We start from the raw sequence: 18,477 nt of genomic DNA, 5'->3' as shown, positions 1-18,477 counted from the left end.
CGCCCTGGGGTTCAAACTCACGAACTCCAGGGGTGGTAGTCAGCATCTTTACACTCTGAGCTACCTAGGCCCCCTGTACATGGACTGTTTGAGTTTAGAGGGTTGGACGCCGGTTGGCGCTGTCGTGCACGGGGTTAATGCGCACGTTTTTCTTTTTTCTGTGTTTTTTGTTTGGGGGGAAGTTTGGGGTTTGATTGTTGCACTTATGTTGGAATGTGGTCGTTATAATTTTATTTTTGACACACAATTAATTTTTTATAATATGTCAAAATGTCAGATGTTAATATGAGTGGATTGTCTCTCTCCACATGGAATGTGAATGGGTTGGGGCATCCCATAAAAAGAAGAAAGGTTATTTCTTTTCTTAAACATAAGAAATATGATACAGTGTTTCTTCAAGAAACACATCTTTCCCCACAGGAAACTTAAAATTTGGGAAGATATGGGGTCGACATGTTTTCTTTAGTGCTGGCTCAAGTAAGATCAGGGGAATCATTACATTGATAAGTAAGCATCTACAATTCAAATGTCTCAAACAGATTATGGATAAATTAGGAAGAGTCATTATTGTTTTAGCTAATAATTCGCACCTAACGCTTATGATCAGGGCTTTTTTATAGATCTTGAAGGGATGTTGCAAGCCGCTGGCCCCCCTCATGATATAATATTGGGAGGAGACTTTAATCTTTTGACGAACTCAGTCCTTGATCATAGTGAAACAAAAGTGTGCAAGCCCTCTAGAGCAACATTGATGCTTCACAGGATGTGTAAAAATCTTGGTCTTACAGATATTTGGTGTAGCGAAATTATATGTAAATAATTAATTAATTTGTTTACGAATCTTGGCCGCATTCGACCACCATTATAAATCAGATAAATGACAAATAACTAGATTATTTGTCTGAATAAAATTCTCCACCATTAGCATCGTAATACAACGTCTCGTTGTATCCGCTCACAATTTCTATTGTAAGGAATTAGCTTTAATAAGGGAATTATGATTAATTCTATTATTGGAGTAATATTATTCTCATGGCTTATTGAAAATAATATTACACATATTTAGGTACAGCTTTGAAGCTGGTATGAGAGTATTTATCAAAATATGCCACTGTCAAATTATCTTTAAAAGGGGAATATGAATAATTAACCATAACTCATTATAATTAATTATAAATATTTGGATCAGTCAATAGAATTAACTTGATGTAGCTGAATTAATATTACAATCAATTAATCTGTTCGTCCAGCGAACACTCAGTATTGATCGTCTATCAGTCTCTCAGAAAGTATATTTTTCGTGGCCACAGAAAAAGAACTCTTAGCATGTAGCTGTGATCAAATCGTTAAATTGACGTTGATGTACAAGCAGACCGGAATCAACTTGCAAGAATATACACAAAAGCTTTATTTAACTAAATCACGAACACATAACTAATCTAAACAAACACATACACACAAATCACGCGTACATGGGAAATGGAAAAATGAAAGTGAATGAAACCGGAAAAGAACAGGGGAAAGAAGCTATGACAAGAGTCATTTAACCATCTGAAAGAACCACCAGTTTTTTACTTCAAAGCACCTTTGTTAACAAAGGGGTTCACAGCTTATACTAAACCTCGATTTAGTTAGTTAATTGTATGATACTTGCAATGCCTTTGCTGTTGAGAGAGAGCCTGGATGCAGTCTCAGGAAAAAGTCTTGATGGTTCCTTGAGTCGATGGTGTTGAAGTTGCAATCAATTTATCCATGTTGAATGAAGAAATGATGATGAACTTGCGGTGTTAGTTTGACTCCGTTATGGTCGAGGAAGTTACACATGGCTTGATGTGTTAAGGCCTGTCGGCCCGTGACCCTGCAGTTGGACCGGGTGTTTCCGATCTGACACAAGCAGCAACCATGAACAGAAGGGAGAAAGAGAAGAGGGAGGAGAGAGAGAGAGAGGGAGGTCACTCTGACAGTGCCCTTTAACTCCTGAGGGAGGTCACTCCTCTCGAGTTTGGCTTGACCAATGAGAAAGGTGCAATTTTCCAGCAGAAAAGTTCCTTTGTTTGGAAGCTGACTCATTTGTATGATTGGAGTAAGCTAGCAGTTTGTGCCCCTTTATGCTCTGATTAATATAACAAGCATACAATGCATGCTATAAGGGGGTGCTATACTCCAATGTTTAGGGCATCACACAAGGATTAATTTGATAGGAAGCATGATACCAATAATTTTACGTTATCTAGTGGTTCTGTCATAAAGCATGCACAAAACGGTATACAGACACTATATGAGACAGTAATAATCATACACACAATGTCCTGTGGATATGCATGTTCATTTATAGAACAGTTTGTCTATAAATTAATGAAGAAAAGTGTGTTTTATGGGCTTTATGTGTCTTTCCTATGGGGGAATGGAGTGAGTTTCTTCTCAGCCACATTCCTTTGCTTTTGCATGTGGCTACCTTCCCCCACCTGGAATGTCTCTGAGGTCCACTAGTTGCTGGACCAGTGTCAGCAAAGGGGGAGTAAAAACTGATAATGATTAGTGGGAGAGCAGACATCTCGGAGTCTGCTTGGGCCTACTTGGCCCTTTGCTTTTACGGTCTTGAGACGTCTGTTGGATTATTCATTAAATAATGAATAATTGTGTGTCTGATTGGTCCAGATGCTACATTGGAGACTTTTGAACTGGTTGATCTGGTAGGGACTATACATTTTCATCAGTCCATAAGACTTAATCTAGAATAGATTTTTTAAGTCTATTTATCTAAGTCCCTCATTTTATCTGTTGTTGATTGTTCAATTGGAAACATTTTAGTCTCAGATCACGCCCTGGTGAGTTTAGAGGTGTTGCCACACACGGAGAAAAATAAAGCATATAGTTGGCGCTTTAATGTATCCCTTTTGCAAAATCCTGAATTCCAAAAAATGTTAAAGGCTGAAATCAATGTCTATATGGAGACCAACTGATCCTCAGTATCCTCTGTAGGCGTGGCTTGGGAGGCACATAAAGCGGTTCTTAGGGGTCGGATCATACAGTATGCCTCATTCACCAAAAGTCCAAAGCACGAGAACTCGTGGAGTTGGAAGGGAATATAAAGACCACATTCCAACATTGGTGTGACCATTAAAACCCGAACTTCCCCCAGAACAAAACAAACAGAAAAAAGAAAAATGTGCACATTAACCCCGCGCACGACAGCACCAACTGGCATCCATCCCTCCAAACTCAAACAGTCCATGCACGCCTACGAGAGCTCCCGCGACAACCTTGCCATCAGATTGCTCAAGTCCGGTGTTTCTATAAAAATTTTGTGAGACAGAATAACACAGCAAAAGATAATCTATAAAACAAACTCCAGCCAATAGACAGAACAAACTCAAAGAGCATATAGATTCATCCACAAAACTGTCCCGAAGGTGTGCCACTCTGCAAAATAAACTCCAGCTGCTAGGCAGAACCAGCACAAAAAACAAAACAAAAAAAACGCTCAGTTTCCTCAAACAGTCAAGTGAATGTTCAGTGGGCTGGTCCACTCGGCTGCAACGTGAGTACCACAAAATGACTTACTCTATTGACTTTGTGAAAGACATCGCTTGCTGTGGGCATGTGAATGTTTTACAGCCCTCCTTAGTATCTATTCTCAATTTGGCTGGGAATATCAGTGCAAAAGCAACCTTCCATTGAAGTAAAAGCTTCTTGCATTCCTTGAATCGGTCACGTTTCTCTCTTGTCGAATTTGCAAAGTCTGGGAACAAGAAAATGCTGTAGTTTTTCCAAGAAAGCCTTCCTTCTTGCCTCGCGTAACAGAAGCTCTTTATTGGATGATCTCAGAAATTTGGCCAGAATTGATCGGGGCCTGTCTCCCTCTGCGGATCTCCGCGCCGGAACCCTGTGAGCTCGCTCCATTTCCAGCTTATGGCCTGTTATGTCGAGCAGATTCGGAAGGAGCCCATCCAGGAATTTCACCATATCCTGTCCCTCTTTGGCCTCAGGAATTCTGACAATACAGACATTATTCTGCCGGCTATGGTTCTCCATGTCCTCCAATTTCTCCCAGACACGCTCCAAATCCACCTTGGTTGCCAGCAGATTAGCAGATAATTCCCTCTCCGATGACTCCAGATAATCGTTTCTCGACATCCCCCACTCTTGCAACTATCTCAGACAACTTCACCTCCATGACAGTGATCGATCGACGTATCACAGCAAGATCCTCCAAGTCAGCGACGACCTTCGTCAGCACTGCCGACATGCCCAACATCTCTCGCCGCATGTCTCGTATTTCTCCGTCCAAATCCGACTCCCTTGCTCGTGGCCCGCTCTGGGGGTATCAGCTTGAGCACATAAGTGTCTTTTAATGTCTCCAGAGCCTGAAGCTTTGAATTCTTTGACATATTGTCCTCCTAGAACAGTTATGGAACAGAGTGTATCAAATCTCACCAGTTTATATCATTAAAAGTTTTAAAACTAGCAAAGTGTGCAGAGCTTGCCGTTCACACGTCCGATCCTCACATAGCATCACGTGACACACGAAGACATGGATTTAACCACCAGAGATCTACTGTATGGATTACTTTTATGCAGCATTTATGTGCTTTTGGAGCTTCTGAATTTTGGTACCCATTCACATGCATTGTGAGGACCAACAGAACTGAAATATTCTTCTAAAAATCTTTGTTTGTGTTCAGCAGAAGAAAGAAAGTCATACATATCTTGGATGGCATGAGGGTGAGTAAATGAGACAAATTTTCATTTTTGGGTGAACTATTCCTTTAAATCAGTGCATTTGTTTTAATTTGGTTGTTAATTAATGTGTTAAGAATAAGTCTTTTCTACCTGCAGAAACTGTATTTAAATTTAAAACCTTGAAGAAGCCTGCCCAGTTGAGCGTCATCTATAATCTAGAGAAGGTAAGTGTGTGTGTGTGTTGCAGAAAGGAAACTAGGAGAAGGGAAATGAACAAAAAGCATGATGCCAAAGAGAGCTCAGCATCTTAACAGTTAGTTTTGATTGGCCAGATGTGACAATAGAAAACTGAAGTTTAAAATCATGTGACGGAGAAAACAAAAGCATTACTTAGCTAAAAACCAAAATAAACATATTGATTTCTATATCTGACCCCTTGTCACTTGATACCCATGGCTTTTGTCAGTGCCTTAGCATGGCTAAAATGGACCAGTCACACTTGTTTCTATTAAAAGATAAGATATGTCATATTTTGTAATTTTAATGACATAATCTCAGGGGGCCTGGGTAGCTCAGTGAGTATGGACGCTGACTACCACCCATGGAGTCGTGAGTTCAAATCCAGGGTGTGCTGAGTGACTCCAGCCAGGTCTCCTAAGTCAACCAAATTGGCCCGGTTGCTAGGGAGGGTAGAGTCACATGGGGTAACCTCCTCGTGGTTGCGATTAGTGGTTCTCGCTCTCAATGGGGCGCGTGGTAAGTTATGCGTGGATCGCAGAGAGTAGCATGAGCCTCCACATGTGAAGTCTCCGCAGTGTCGTGCACAGTGAGCCACGTGATAAGATGTGCGGATTGACTGTCTCAGAAGCTGAGGCAACTGAGACTTGTCCTCCGCCACCCGGATTGAGGTGAGTAACCGCGCCACCACGAGGACCTACTAAGTAGTGGGAATTGGGCATTCCAAACTGGTAGAAAAGGGGATCAAAAAAATTTAGAAAATGACAATCTCAGGGATCACCTGCATGGATTTTCATTTGTATAGAAATGATCATAATTTGTGGCATTTTAATTGAATGCTCTCTACTGCTTCCTACTGTTGGCTTGACGGTTATAAACTTTTTAAACAATGCGTTTCATTTGTTTTCCTTTTGTTTTCAGGCATTTTGGAACTGGGTGGAGAATTATCCTGATGAGTTCACCATGTTGTATAAGAGACCTCAGGCAGACATGGCTGGTGCGTCCTCTAAAAAAAAATTAAAAAAATGTTTTGGAGAGGATTTTTGTACTTAATCTGTATGTGTGTGTCTGTTTTAGACTGTGCAGAGAAGCTGTTTGATCTTGTGGATAGTTTTGCTGAGAGTACGAAGAGGAAGGCAGCTGTGTGGCCCCTACAGATCATCCTTCTCATCCTCTGTCCTGACATCATGCAAGACATGTCCAAAGACACGCCAGATGACTCCAAAGACAACAAGGCAAGAACACACATACACACACACAACCGATCTATCTGTGTGGACAGCTAAGTCTCACATGCTATTACATACTATTACATGGCTTACTGTATACTAGGGCTGTGCAAATGGACAAGTACATCACATTGTTATTTTTTGATAGATTTTGAGATTGCGATTTTGATTTTTGGCTATTTGTTTTCCATTTTCACACATTTTACAGTTAAAAATGCATATTAGAGTTTAAAAACACATTTCAGGAGGGAAAATGGTCTTTGCATAAATGATAGGTGATAGTGTTGGTTATTTTTGGGTTATCTTTGTGTAATCCATTTTGTAATGGGGCCAAATCCTACATTTTTGTTTTGTAGCATTTTATTTTTGTTCCTGAAGTACCCTGGCATTTTTCAGTCAAGGTTTCTTGCATCTAAAACAGTCACAATTTAGTTGTACTTTCCGCCCTCTTTCTGACTCTTTAGTTCTGAGTATTACATGGTGAAATTCAGAGAATTGATGGTGTACATTTAAAAGGAATAGTTCACCCAAAAATTAAAATTCTCTCATCATTTACTCATCATGCCATCCCAAATGTGTATTACTTTCTTTCTTCTGCTGAACACAAATATTTTTATAAGTGAAGCTCAAAAAGCACATAAAGGCAGCATAAAAATAATCCATACGACTCCAGTGGTTTAATCCATGTCTTCAGAAGTGATAAGTGTGGGTGAGAAACAGATTAATATACAAGTCTTTTTTTACTATAGCTCTTCACTTTCAAACAGCCCTCTCAAGCCCTCTTCTCTCCTAAAATTTTTCTTTTGTTTTTGGCTATTTGCAATCTTTGTCCTTATTGCCACCTACTGGGCAGGGAGGAGAATTTATAGTAAAAAAGGACTTAAATATTGATCTGTTTCTTACCCACATCTATAATATCACTTCTGAAGAAATGGATTAAACCACTGGAGTCGTATGGATTACTTTTATGCTGCCTTTATGTACTTTTTGAGCTTCAAAGTTTTGGCTGCCATTCACTTGCATTGTATGGACCAACAGAGCTTAGATATTCTTCTAAAAATCTTCATTTGTGTTCAGAAGAAGAAAATCGTGCACATCTGGGATTGCATGAGGTTGAGTAAATGATGAGAGAATTTTCATATTTGGGTGAACTACTCCTTTAACGCTTCTATGTGTTACTGGCCCTGCTAAAGTGCTGAATACTTAATAGGCATTGAAATGTAAATGCAATAAGTCAAAAATGAATGTGCTGAAAGTTCTGACACCATAACCAGGAAGTGTTCTTAATTTTGCAGCTTTGTTTTCATAAATGATTAAATGATCAATTACAGAATATTTACATTGTAGCCCACATCACACTCTTTATTCCAAAAGTTTTACATGAAATCTCCCCTTTAATTTTACAATTATGAGAGAGGAACATTATAAAATAACCAAACTATATAGGCTGTAAAGTGTTTTAAAGTGTGTCCTGTCTAATCCTCTAGAAGCTGTTCTTGGAGAATCTGCGGAAAGCTCTGAGCGGTCATGGCGGAAGCAAGCAGCTGACGGAGAGCGCAGCCATCGCCTGTGTTAAACTGTGTAAAGCGTCCACCTACATTAACTGGGAGGATCACTCTTTCATCTTTGTTCTGGTGCAGTCCATCGTGGTAGACCTGAAGGTATGGACAGACACTGCTCTTAGACGCAGTTCGGATCTATTAAGTTCATTTTTGGACAGTAAAGAATGGAAAGTAGAGAGTGGAGGAATGAAATTGGGAAATGTGCGCTAGACTTGAACCTGCATGACCACATAAGCACCATGGTAACCACTGGTGCCATGGCTCGTCTGCCTGAGACCTTTTTAGATTCGTTTCACTCCTGATTAGATTACGATGTAAATGAACACTTTGAGAAATCCAGCAGGTGGTGGCGAAAGAGTAATCTTCAGTGTGTCAAGGTGATATTTTTCTTCACTCTAGGGGCTGCTTTTTAACCCAGGAAAGCCATTTTCCAGAGGCGCAGGAAGCCAGAGTGCAGACGTGGACTTGATGATCGACTGTTTCGTCTCCTGTTTCAGAATCAACCCACACAACAATCAGCAGTTTAAGGTGTGTGGATCACTGTCCCACAAAGATATCCCCTGATCTAAACAATGCACTGTGCTTGCTTTCACCAACTCTCTTTTTCTGCATGCTATAGGTGTGTCTGGCCCCATTGTCGCCCCCTACCTTCCATTTTGTGCTGGTGAATTCTCTGCACCGAATCATCACTAATGTAAGACTTCCTGACATCCTTAGTTTACCTCGGAGAAATAGTGTCTGATTCACTTTCAGGGTGTCCTAATGTCCTCTATGTGTCTTCCATCATGTTGTAGTCTCCGCTGGACTGGTGGCCGAAGATCGATACGGTGTACTGTTACTCAGGAGAGCTGCGTCTCATGTTTGCAGAGACTGTGGGGCGAGTCGTACAGGGCTGCAGCAGTCACGCCCCTCTCCGTATGACCCCGGTAAGACACACGCAAAACACTTACTTAAAAAATGTAAATGTGCCATCTAGTGCTAGAATGGGATGGTTTGGAGTAAAATACTAGTGAACTGCTTAATGCAGAGCTGATCCTTCCTATACGCAAACTACGCAAGTTGCGTAGGGCCTTGCCTCGTATTTGTTGTCATGCAAACAACCATGACGGTAAAAGTTTCATTTAACATGCATAACTGAATATAATTATTATATATAAATATAAAAGTTATGTCCACTCTGTCAAATTTCACATTTATTATAACGAATTATTTCATTTCTGTTTTTGGCAAGCACCAGGTAATGAGATATGTAACTTTGTAGATAGACATGGATATGATTTTGAAACAGTGAAGCTACCCAACAGGAGCAGAAAAAAGGGGGGGAAAAACGTGACAGGAATGTGAAACGATCAAGCAAGAATGTATGTACTTCGATTTTTAAATTACAATTATTTAATCTTTACAAGATCACTAGAAAGCTCATGCTAAAGGTCTCCAGCTTCGATGTTAGACTATTGTCTTACAACAGAAATGCCACATGCCACAATTAATTTCTTAATTTGTGTCACAAGTTCACATCAAAGCATGCATAATCAAACACGACATACCTATTTGTTTTAGAATGTAATAAAGAAGCACATGCTTCTTTAATCATGCAAGCTCTGCTGAATATGTCATGTCAATGCTTCAATAAACAATATCCATTATAACTTTTAGTCCAAAGTTTGCATATTTAAAGAAATATTGATGGATTCTCATATGTTTACTTCAGATTATTTGAGAGAAAGATATCTTGAAGGTTTTCCAGGAAATAATGCGCTCGGAAAAGCATTCAGCGGTGCTAATTTTTTTTTAACAGAATGTTATTTTCAGCAAGTATTAAGATGTCAAACAAAATGTGATTTTATTTAATTAATTGTTCATTTGTCTTACTGTCATGTTACTATTTTCTTTTTTAATATTCTGTCAGTCTGCATTCATTTACTCTGTTTATTGTTTCACGTTTGAAATTTTGATGTTAGGGTTAGGGTTAACCCTAACCCTTAGTTTATAGATTGTTTCATAAACAGTATATGATTCTAACTATATTTTCAACTTTGGCACATCTTTTGTTGTTTTTAATTAACTATGTAAAACTTGACTTAATTAAAAATTCAAAATAAAATGCAAAAACAATGTCATTAATGTAAACTTAACTGGTATCATTACTTTGCACTGTTAGCCCATTTTAAATGAAAAATCAAATTGTGTTTTTATCTGCCTTCAGGGACATTTCTCAAGTTCATCAGTGAGACCAGCAGCACCAGCACAGACACTGGTAATGTACAGCTAGCTAAAGTAGGCACAAGTGCAGACCCCAGTAATGTACAGCCTGCAAGTGCACTGCCAACTGACCCTGCAGACTGGCCTTATGTAACTGAAATTTAAAACCTTATATACCATTGGACTATTGTCATTATAAAAGTAATAAATACAAATTTTCCTTAAAGTTAACTCACTGTATGTTGTTTTTTTACAGCAAAACTGCTCTGCGAGAAAGGCTTAAGGGGTGGGGGGATATTTTGGGGGTTACGTAACCCATGCAAACCCACGCGATGGGGGGCCCCTACATAAAGTTTCACTTAGGACTCCCAAAAGGCTTGGGCTTGCACTGGCTTACTGTATACTAGGGCTGTGCAAATGGACAAGTACATCACATTGTTATTTTTTGATAGATTTTGAGATTGAGATTTTGATTTTTGGCTATTTGTTTTCCATTTTCACACATTTTACAGTTAAAAATGCATATTAGAGTTCAAAAACACATTTCAGGAGGGAAAATGGTCTTTGCATAAATGATAGGTGATAGTGTTGGTTATTTTTTGCTTTTCTTCATTCTTCACCTTCCTCATTTCTGTTCTGTTCTCTAGCTGGTACCTTTTTTGTGCACTGCATTCTGATTGGAGAGATCTCATCAATGTGTAAATGAAGTGCACCAATCAGAATGGCGATTTAAACATCACAGAGTAAAAAAATATTTATAAAATTGCAGCTTGCCCAAATCAGGGTAGTACTGTATGTTTCATTAAGTGTGTTTACACACACAATCTTACACGACAATGTGTAAGGTCATGTAAACTCCTTAAATAATTGTCTTTTAGTCGAATAAAAATATTAATGGATTAAGCAAAAATCGATCAGCACGTGTAGATATTTGCCCATTACCCTGATTTTGCATGCCATGTAAACACCTTTGCATGCATTCTTATCGGTTTACCCAGTGTGTGCAAGTGTTGTGTGCATGAAGCTCTGACATCAAAAGCAGAGAATAATCCGATGATTTCAAAGCTCATGTAAATGCTGGTTTCTTGCATTGTCTGATTTTTTGAAAAAGCTAATTCTTGTTAGTTCAGCGAATTGGTGTGCATATAAATGCACTCGTTGTTGTCACATGACCTTACTGCCTTACTTATTCAGCAACTGGGATTTTTCCCCATTTTTCACCCAATTTGGGAATGCCCAATTCTTAATGCGCTTTTAAGTCCTCATGGTCGCGTAGTGATTCGCCTCAATCTGGGTGGCGGAGGATGAATCCCAGCTGCCTCCGCGTCTGAGACCGTCAATCCACTCATCTTATCATGTGGCTTGTTGAGCACGTTGCCACGGAGGCTTCACGCCTTACACCGCGGCATCCACGCTCAACTCCCCACGCGCCCCACCGAGAACGAACCACATTATAGCGACCACAAGGAGGTTACCCCATGTGACTCTACCCTCCCTAGCAACCGGGCCAATTTGGTTGCTTAGGAGACCTGGCTGGAGTCACTCAACACGCCCTGGGATTCAAACTAGCGAACTAGCTAACCCCAGGGGTGGTAGCCAGTGTCTTTTTACCACTGAGCTACCCAGGCCCCTTGTTTTGCATTTTTCAACCAATTTTATGGAAAAATGTCTTGTCTTTCAGCAGTCTAATGAAGTCAATGAAGAGATAATAATTCGGTAGAGGTAATAATTGCGCTTGATATTGCACACTTGAAATTGAAGGTCAAGTCGAGTACATTGCGTTGTGTGATACAGATTTTATATTGCACATTTTGGTTAATGCAGTAGGTCATCAGGGTATTTATGATGTAAAAGAATACATAGAGAATTTATACATATTGTGCAGCCTCAGATATACATACTGCAAAAATAGTATGAGTAGTATGGTATATGGAGTTTTACATTTTTTTCAGTTCTTTTTCACTTTGTCTTCCTCAGAGTTTGACACTTAAGGAAAAAATGAGCAGTCTGAAGTTTAAAGAGAAAACCACTGATCTGGACACCAGGAGTCATAAGTATCTGCTGCTGGCTTTGGTGAAACTCATCCATGCAGATCCCAAACTGATGCTTCATGTGAGTGAAGAGCAGTGACGTAGCCAATGGTGGGCCGGGGTGTGTCTGGGCCCACCCAAATTAGACCCAGATTATATTTTACTTCAAATATATATTTATAAAATAGTTTAAAACTGCATAAACTCTCCTTTCTGAAAGTGTGAAAAAAAAAATGTTTGAATGCGGCGCCTTTCTGTTGCTAAGGAAATTTGGAGAGAAAAAAAATTGGCGAAAATTTGGCTCATCTATTTTTATTGAGGCCCACCCAAAAGTAATTTCCTGGCTACGCTCTTGGTGAGGAAGTTTCACTTTCTCCTTCTTGGGTTAAACAACATACCCTGCTGTATATTAATGTATCATTTGTGTTTGTGAATCAGAATCCAGGTAAACAGGGTTTGGAAGTCCATAGCAGCACAGCAGATCTTATCACAGGTCTGGTGCACCTTGTGCCTCTTTCTAACATGGGAGACATTTCCCAGGAGGCCATGGAGGTGAGACCATCGACTCTATCTATCTTTCTCTGTCTGTTAATCTTTCTCTGTGGTGAGTCTAGTATCACTGTGTTTATTTGGTTTGTGCGCAAGTTATTGATCAGAATCTGTCTCTTTCTCAGGCTCTATTGGTTTTACATCAGCCTGAAAGCATCGAGCTATGGAACCCTTATGCTTCAATGGAAACTTTTTGGGATATCAGGTAGATTATCACAATGGAGAAGAACTCCACAGTTTCAGGAAGTACATCATGGTTATTTGTTGCTGACAGACTGGAGACTCTGATTGGCTGATTGATTGTTTGTTGTTTTTCAGTTCTCATGTGTTGTGCTTCATCTGTGAGAAGTTATTTGGTCATCAGTTGGTCAACAGCACAGAGATTCTAAAGTGGCTACGAGAGATTCTCATCTGCAGAAACAAATTTCTCCTCAGGAACAAGGTGAGCCGTCACTCGTGAAGAGTCACAAAGGGATTATGGGTAAAATATGTGGATTCCCAGATCAGAACCATGTTGCCTAGCAGATGAAGCACATGGTGTACAGAGAATTTCAGAGCCATGTACAAATTTCAAAATGAATGTACTAACACACTTCTTACTGGGCAGTATATACCGCCTAGGGATATGCCACGGTGATTGACTAATCGACCATTCGTCCAACTGACTAGTCAATTTGTGTATTTGACTGCTAACATTAATGTTTTTAATGGTGGTTGTTTTAATGGGAGACGCAATTCTCAAATTAATTGAGAGACGCAACTTCTTGCAGTGTTTTTGCATGCAGAGTGTTTTTGCATGATGATAGCTTGCTGTGCTTAAAAGTGAATGATAGTAAGCAGAGTAAAACCCATGCGAGAGGTTTCTTCTCTTTAAAGGAATATTCCGGGTTTAATACAAGTTAAGTTCAATTGACAGCTTTGTGGCATGATATTGATTACCACAAAAACTTCTTTTGACTTGTCCCTCCTTTTCTTTAAAAAAAGGAAAAATCTGGGTTATACTGAGGCACTTACAATGGAAGTGAATGGGGGCCAATTTTTGAAAGTTAAAATACTCACTTTTTCAAAAGTAATGCAACAAGACATAAACAATATGCATGTAAACATGATTTTAGTGTTATAAATTCATTTACTGACATTTTCTTTTTAAAGTTATAGCCAATTTTACAACTTCGTTGCCATGACGACGTAATGTCAACAAACGTTGGTTACTGGTGTAACCGTGGTTCTATGAATAGTGGAAGACCGCCAGAGATGGTTAAAACATAGAGGAAGGAGTTGTGCGCTTGTGCGTCATATCGAGAAACTTGCATTGATTTTGTCACATGTGACCACGACCGATGACGTGTAGGAAGCTATATCCGTTTCCGTCCACGTCATGGTCGGCCCGCAGATAGGGAAAAGGCCTGGCGGGGTTCTGAACCACTGTGGGTCGAGTACTTGTGCATAGTGTGGGTCTGTGACGGAACTGAAGACAGTAGCCCTTCTCAAGTGTGTCGAAGAGCCACCTGTTGTCTGTAATGCTTCTCCAACGCTTCTCCAATGTTGTAGTTGAGAGGTTGAGAAATGGCCTGTCACAGACCCTGAGCCGTCAATGATGGCAAGGAGCGGTTTCATTATCCCTGGGGAGGGGGGACAAGCAGGTGGGCAAAAACGAGAACGGGTCCCCTCACTTCTTGACGAGAGAGTGCAAAGTCGAGCAGTCTGCTGTGAAGGCCTGTAAGACTGCCCCTGCTTGCGCTGTAGCGAGATCGCATGGCGGACAGACATCCGTTGTGATGACAGACCAGGGTAACCCAACTCAATATGTTGGGAGACTTGGCTGCATGCGCTCTGCGTTCAAGAGCTTCCTGGGCGGCTGATCCAAAAACCTGTCCAGGCACTAGCTGTAGCTGGCGAAGGCTGTTACGGCATGCCTTCGGCAGTTTAGGCTGTGCTAGCCACACTTGTCATCTAGCCTGTGTAATGAGCCCAAGGGCCTTCCCACTAGAGAGAGCAATTGACCCAAAGCCTGTAGGGAAGCGTCAAGCAACTCTTAAGCGGTGTTGTCAGGTGGGGCAGCAGTCATGTTGGAATGAAGTGCAAGTAACAGGTGGGCCATGGAATTCCCTACCCGACTCAAGCCTGAGACTGCATTATAGGTCCTGACTAGCAGGTCATCAGTGCACCTGCATTTCGGGTTGGGGCAGTGGAGAAGGAAGATATACAGTATATTGCTCTGCTGTAGGCATATTACCAAGGCCCTTTTCCTGAGCTTCAGCCATTGCCAGTAGTGTATGCGCCACATGATCAAGCCTGGTTGAGGGAGCTGATCGAAAGGCAGAAAAAAACAGTGAAATCAGGACAGCTTGGCATTAGGAAATCCTCTGGCTGGGAGACTGGATGGCACAGGAGGTTCGAAGGTCCCAACACAGGAGAAGGTCGGTCCAAATTTAGCCTGACTAGTGCCATCTTAAGCGTATCTTGCAGTGAAAACACTACTGAAGGTGCAGTACCGCGGAGGTCTGAGCCATCATCACTATGGGAATGCCAAGACTGGGAATGTGAAGATGGCGTGTCATCCAAAAAAGGACAATGGTCCTGCTCAGCTGTAACCAATGAGTCCTGCTAGGGACACAGTGTCCAGCTCCTCCCTGGAAAAACTGGACACCGGCTCGCACCGGGGCAAGGGAGAGGCAGATGTACACGCTCTCAGTAAGAACCCTGGTTAACCACTGAGTTCCTGATAAAAACACTCACCTCAGTATCGCTGGTTAGTGAATGCCTCTAATGAAAAACCCTGGATAACCAATGGGTTCTCTAGCGCTTGATCCACGCGGTCCAACACTTCAGTCTGGTGTCTGAATCCGATGAATTTTGATATATAACTCCGATGTGTAAATCCGATGATTAAATCCGGTGTGTTTTCCCAAGACACAGCTATCGCGGGGAGCAATTCACTAGCCCAAGAGCTGTGCACGCTCAAACGAGATCTCTTCGGCGAGAATGACAAAGAGATGACGTGGATGGAAACTGATATACAGTAGCTTCTTACACGTCATCGGTCGGGGTCAAGTGTGACAAAATCAATGCATGAACAATGAGTTCAATGAGGACAATCAATGAGTTTCTTGTTATGATGCGCAAGTGCACGACTCGTTCCACTATGTTTTAAATGTCTGTGGTAGTCTGGAACAATGAAATGGAACCATCAAACCCTAAAATTATTGTAAAAATTACAATTTAAACAACTTTACAGCTCAAATAATATATGAGCTTTAACAGAAGAATGAATGTGCTTTTATAAAGTTATAAGCTTCACATTTCTGCTTTTAAACTCTCCAGAAATGTGCCCCATTCTTTTCCATTGTAAGAGCCTCACTGTAACCTCGATTTTTGCTTTTCTTTAAAAAAAAAAAAAAAAAAAAAAAAGGATGGATGGATGAGTCTAAATTACATTTTGTGGTAATCAACATTATTCCACAAATGCTGTCGAGTGAGCTTAACTTGTATTAAACCCGGAATATTCCTTTAATGCTTTTAAGTTTAATCCATTTATGCACCGCTGCTGTTTCAGCCATCAAAGCGCTGCATCAACAGTACATTTCAAGATTATCACTTTCGAAGGTAAAATCCTTTGCTGTGAGTAATGTTCCCATATTTGTGAGGTGCTTTGGAGGGATTAAAGTCCTTTGATTGATTCTGTTTGATACTGCTTAAATAAATAGTTGCAGTAAAAAAGGTTTAAACAGCTTGATGTTAGGAAATAGATATGTACCCACATCATTATCTTGCAGTTTTGTGCTTTTGAATGTGCAGCGAGGATCACCCTTGTGCAATAAAATGTTAGTTATTTAGCCTATATTTTTGTTGAATATCTGTTAGTTGAAGTGTTGTGCTTCGCATCCATATATCCCTCTGAAACGTGTCTGATTGGAGTCACGTGAACATAACAGAGTCTAATTATACATTATTTTCCTTAACACCGACTAGTCGTTCAAACAACCGTCCGACTAGTCAATTATGAAAATTGGTAGTTTTGCACATCCCTAATACTGCCTACTATTTATAAAAAATACTGAATTATTGGATACTGCATTATTGAAACAATATGCAGTATCCAATGATAACCGTTTTAAACAGTAGCTTGCTACATTACTTGGTTCAATACAAGTTAACCTCAATCAACAGCATTTGTGGCATAATTTGGATTATCACAAAAATGTATTTTGACTCGTCCCTTGTTTAGTTAAAAAAGCAAAAACCGTGTGTACAGTAAGCACTTAAAATGGAAGTGAATGGGGCTTGTCCATAAAGATTAAAGGGATAGTTCACTCAAAAATGATAATTCTCTCATCATTTACTCACCCTTATGTCGTCTCAAACACGTATGACTTTCTTTCTTCTGCGGAACAAAAACTGAGATATTTTTGTAGATATATGATGTGTCTATGTTAATACAATGCAAGTCATTGGGGTCCAACGTGTTCAAGCTCCATAAAGGACATAAAGACAGTGTAATGTTAATCCAAACTATTTGAGTGGTTTAATCCATGTTTTCTGAAGAAATACGATCTGTTTTGGGTGAGAAATGGACCAAAATGCAACTTTTTTTTTTTCTTTTTTTCCTCACTGTAAATTATAAAAAAAACATTTAAAAAAAAATCTGTTTTAGAGCTTGAAAGTATTGGATCCCATTGACTAGAATGTATTAAATGGATATAGACACATCATTCATCTATGAAAAAAATTACGATATAAAGTTTGAGACGGCATAAGGGTGAGTAAATTATGAGAGAATAGTAATTTTTGGGTGAACTTTTCCTTTAAGGTACACACTGTTTTAAAAGTATAGCCACAAGTTATTAACATTATATATAATAACAACAGTAGTGTGAATAAAATCGCTTGCTTACATTATTTGTGTAAAGTTATATCCAATTATACATTCTTCAATTATACAAACTTCATGGCCATGACGATGTAATGCCGGTAAACCCTGTAATGATTTTATCACACTTAAATCATGTTAGCATGTATAGTTTTTATGTCTTGTGGCTAAACTTATGAAACAGTGTGTATTGTAATGTTTATGGACTGGCCCCATTCACTTCCATTGGTAGTGCCTTATTGTAACCATGACTGGCAATCTGCATTATACATAAGCTTTTGATTGAGCTTAACTTTTATTGAGCATGGAATGCAAATGTTATTGGTTATTTTGCAATTTTTTATTTTGTGTAATTGGCAATCTGATCAAATAGTGAGACAAGATAGATGATAAAAGTCACAATATTGAATTCAGTCATTGCACTGGAAATATAAAGTTGTCTTGCATTGTGGAATACCCTGTTAGGCAGTGAGATCTGGTTATATACTGCACATTTTGACAATAGTAGTAGGTCGTCTTGGTATTCCATGCATTCAGAAAACAGCCATAGTGTGCACAGTATTTATACTGCAAAACAGAGTTATGTGCTTGTGTGAACGTACCTCCTTTTTTGTTTGTTTTTCTACAGGAACGTGCCTCTGCAGGCAGCAACATTGCCATCTGCAGGCAGGCCCAGACCAAGCTGGAGGTGTGTCTTTACATGTTCTTGTGGAGTCCAGATATGGAGGCAGTTCTGGTGGCCATGTCCTGTTTTCGGTACCTGTGTGAGGAGGCGGACATCCGCTGCAGTGCAGATGACATCCCTGTGCAGTCCCTCCTGCCCAATTACAACACCTTCATGGAGTTCGCCTCCTTCAGTAATATGATGATCACAGGTCTGTGTGATAAACCTGTCCGAACACTGATATTTGAGAACTTTTTATTGTGAGTGAACTTATTGGCCACCACTAAAGGCTGAGCATAAGCCTTCTTATTTTGTGCATTTGTGATTTTCTTTGTTTCCTAGGTCGTTCAGCTCTACAGAAGAGAGTAATGGCTTTGCTCCGTAGAATTGAGCTGCCCACTCCAGGCAATACAGAGGTTAGAGGTCACACATTTACACCTCTACTGCCATT

At 40.0% G+C, this 18,477-nt stretch overlaps 1 protein-coding gene across 4 annotated transcripts in view; it reads left to right on the top strand.

The window, feature by feature from the left end:
- Nucleotides 1-18,477, top strand: part of nf1b (neurofibromin 1b) — an 88,296-nt gene that overhangs the window by 12,932 nt on the left and 56,887 nt on the right. For all 4 annotated transcript variants that reach the window (XM_051684782.1, XM_051684781.1, XM_051684780.1 and 1 more), the window contains exons 6-19: nucleotides 4,840-4,907; nucleotides 5,842-5,917; nucleotides 5,998-6,155; nucleotides 7,637-7,810; nucleotides 8,111-8,239; nucleotides 8,331-8,405; nucleotides 8,506-8,637; nucleotides 9,918-9,968; nucleotides 11,891-12,025; nucleotides 12,382-12,495; nucleotides 12,618-12,697; nucleotides 12,811-12,934; nucleotides 17,991-18,237; nucleotides 18,369-18,442. In XM_051684782.1, the coding sequence (XP_051540742.1) occupies nucleotides 4,840-4,907; nucleotides 5,842-5,917; nucleotides 5,998-6,155; nucleotides 7,637-7,810; nucleotides 8,111-8,239; nucleotides 8,331-8,405; nucleotides 8,506-8,637; nucleotides 9,918-9,968; nucleotides 11,891-12,025; nucleotides 12,382-12,495; nucleotides 12,618-12,697; nucleotides 12,811-12,934; nucleotides 17,991-18,237; nucleotides 18,369-18,442 (1,637 nt within the window). The remainder of the gene's footprint in view (nucleotides 1-4,839; nucleotides 4,908-5,841; nucleotides 5,918-5,997; nucleotides 6,156-7,636; nucleotides 7,811-8,110; nucleotides 8,240-8,330; nucleotides 8,406-8,505; nucleotides 8,638-9,917; nucleotides 9,969-11,890; nucleotides 12,026-12,381; nucleotides 12,496-12,617; nucleotides 12,698-12,810; nucleotides 12,935-17,990; nucleotides 18,238-18,368; nucleotides 18,443-18,477) is intronic.

The sequence above is a fragment of the Myxocyprinus asiaticus genome, chromosome 42, assembly GCF_019703515.2.
Source record: "Myxocyprinus asiaticus isolate MX2 ecotype Aquarium Trade chromosome 42, UBuf_Myxa_2, whole genome shotgun sequence".
In the NCBI taxonomy this organism is placed as follows: Eukaryota; Metazoa; Chordata; class Actinopteri; order Cypriniformes; family Catostomidae; genus Myxocyprinus; species Myxocyprinus asiaticus.
This window is presented reverse-complemented; position numbering and strand designations above follow the sequence as displayed.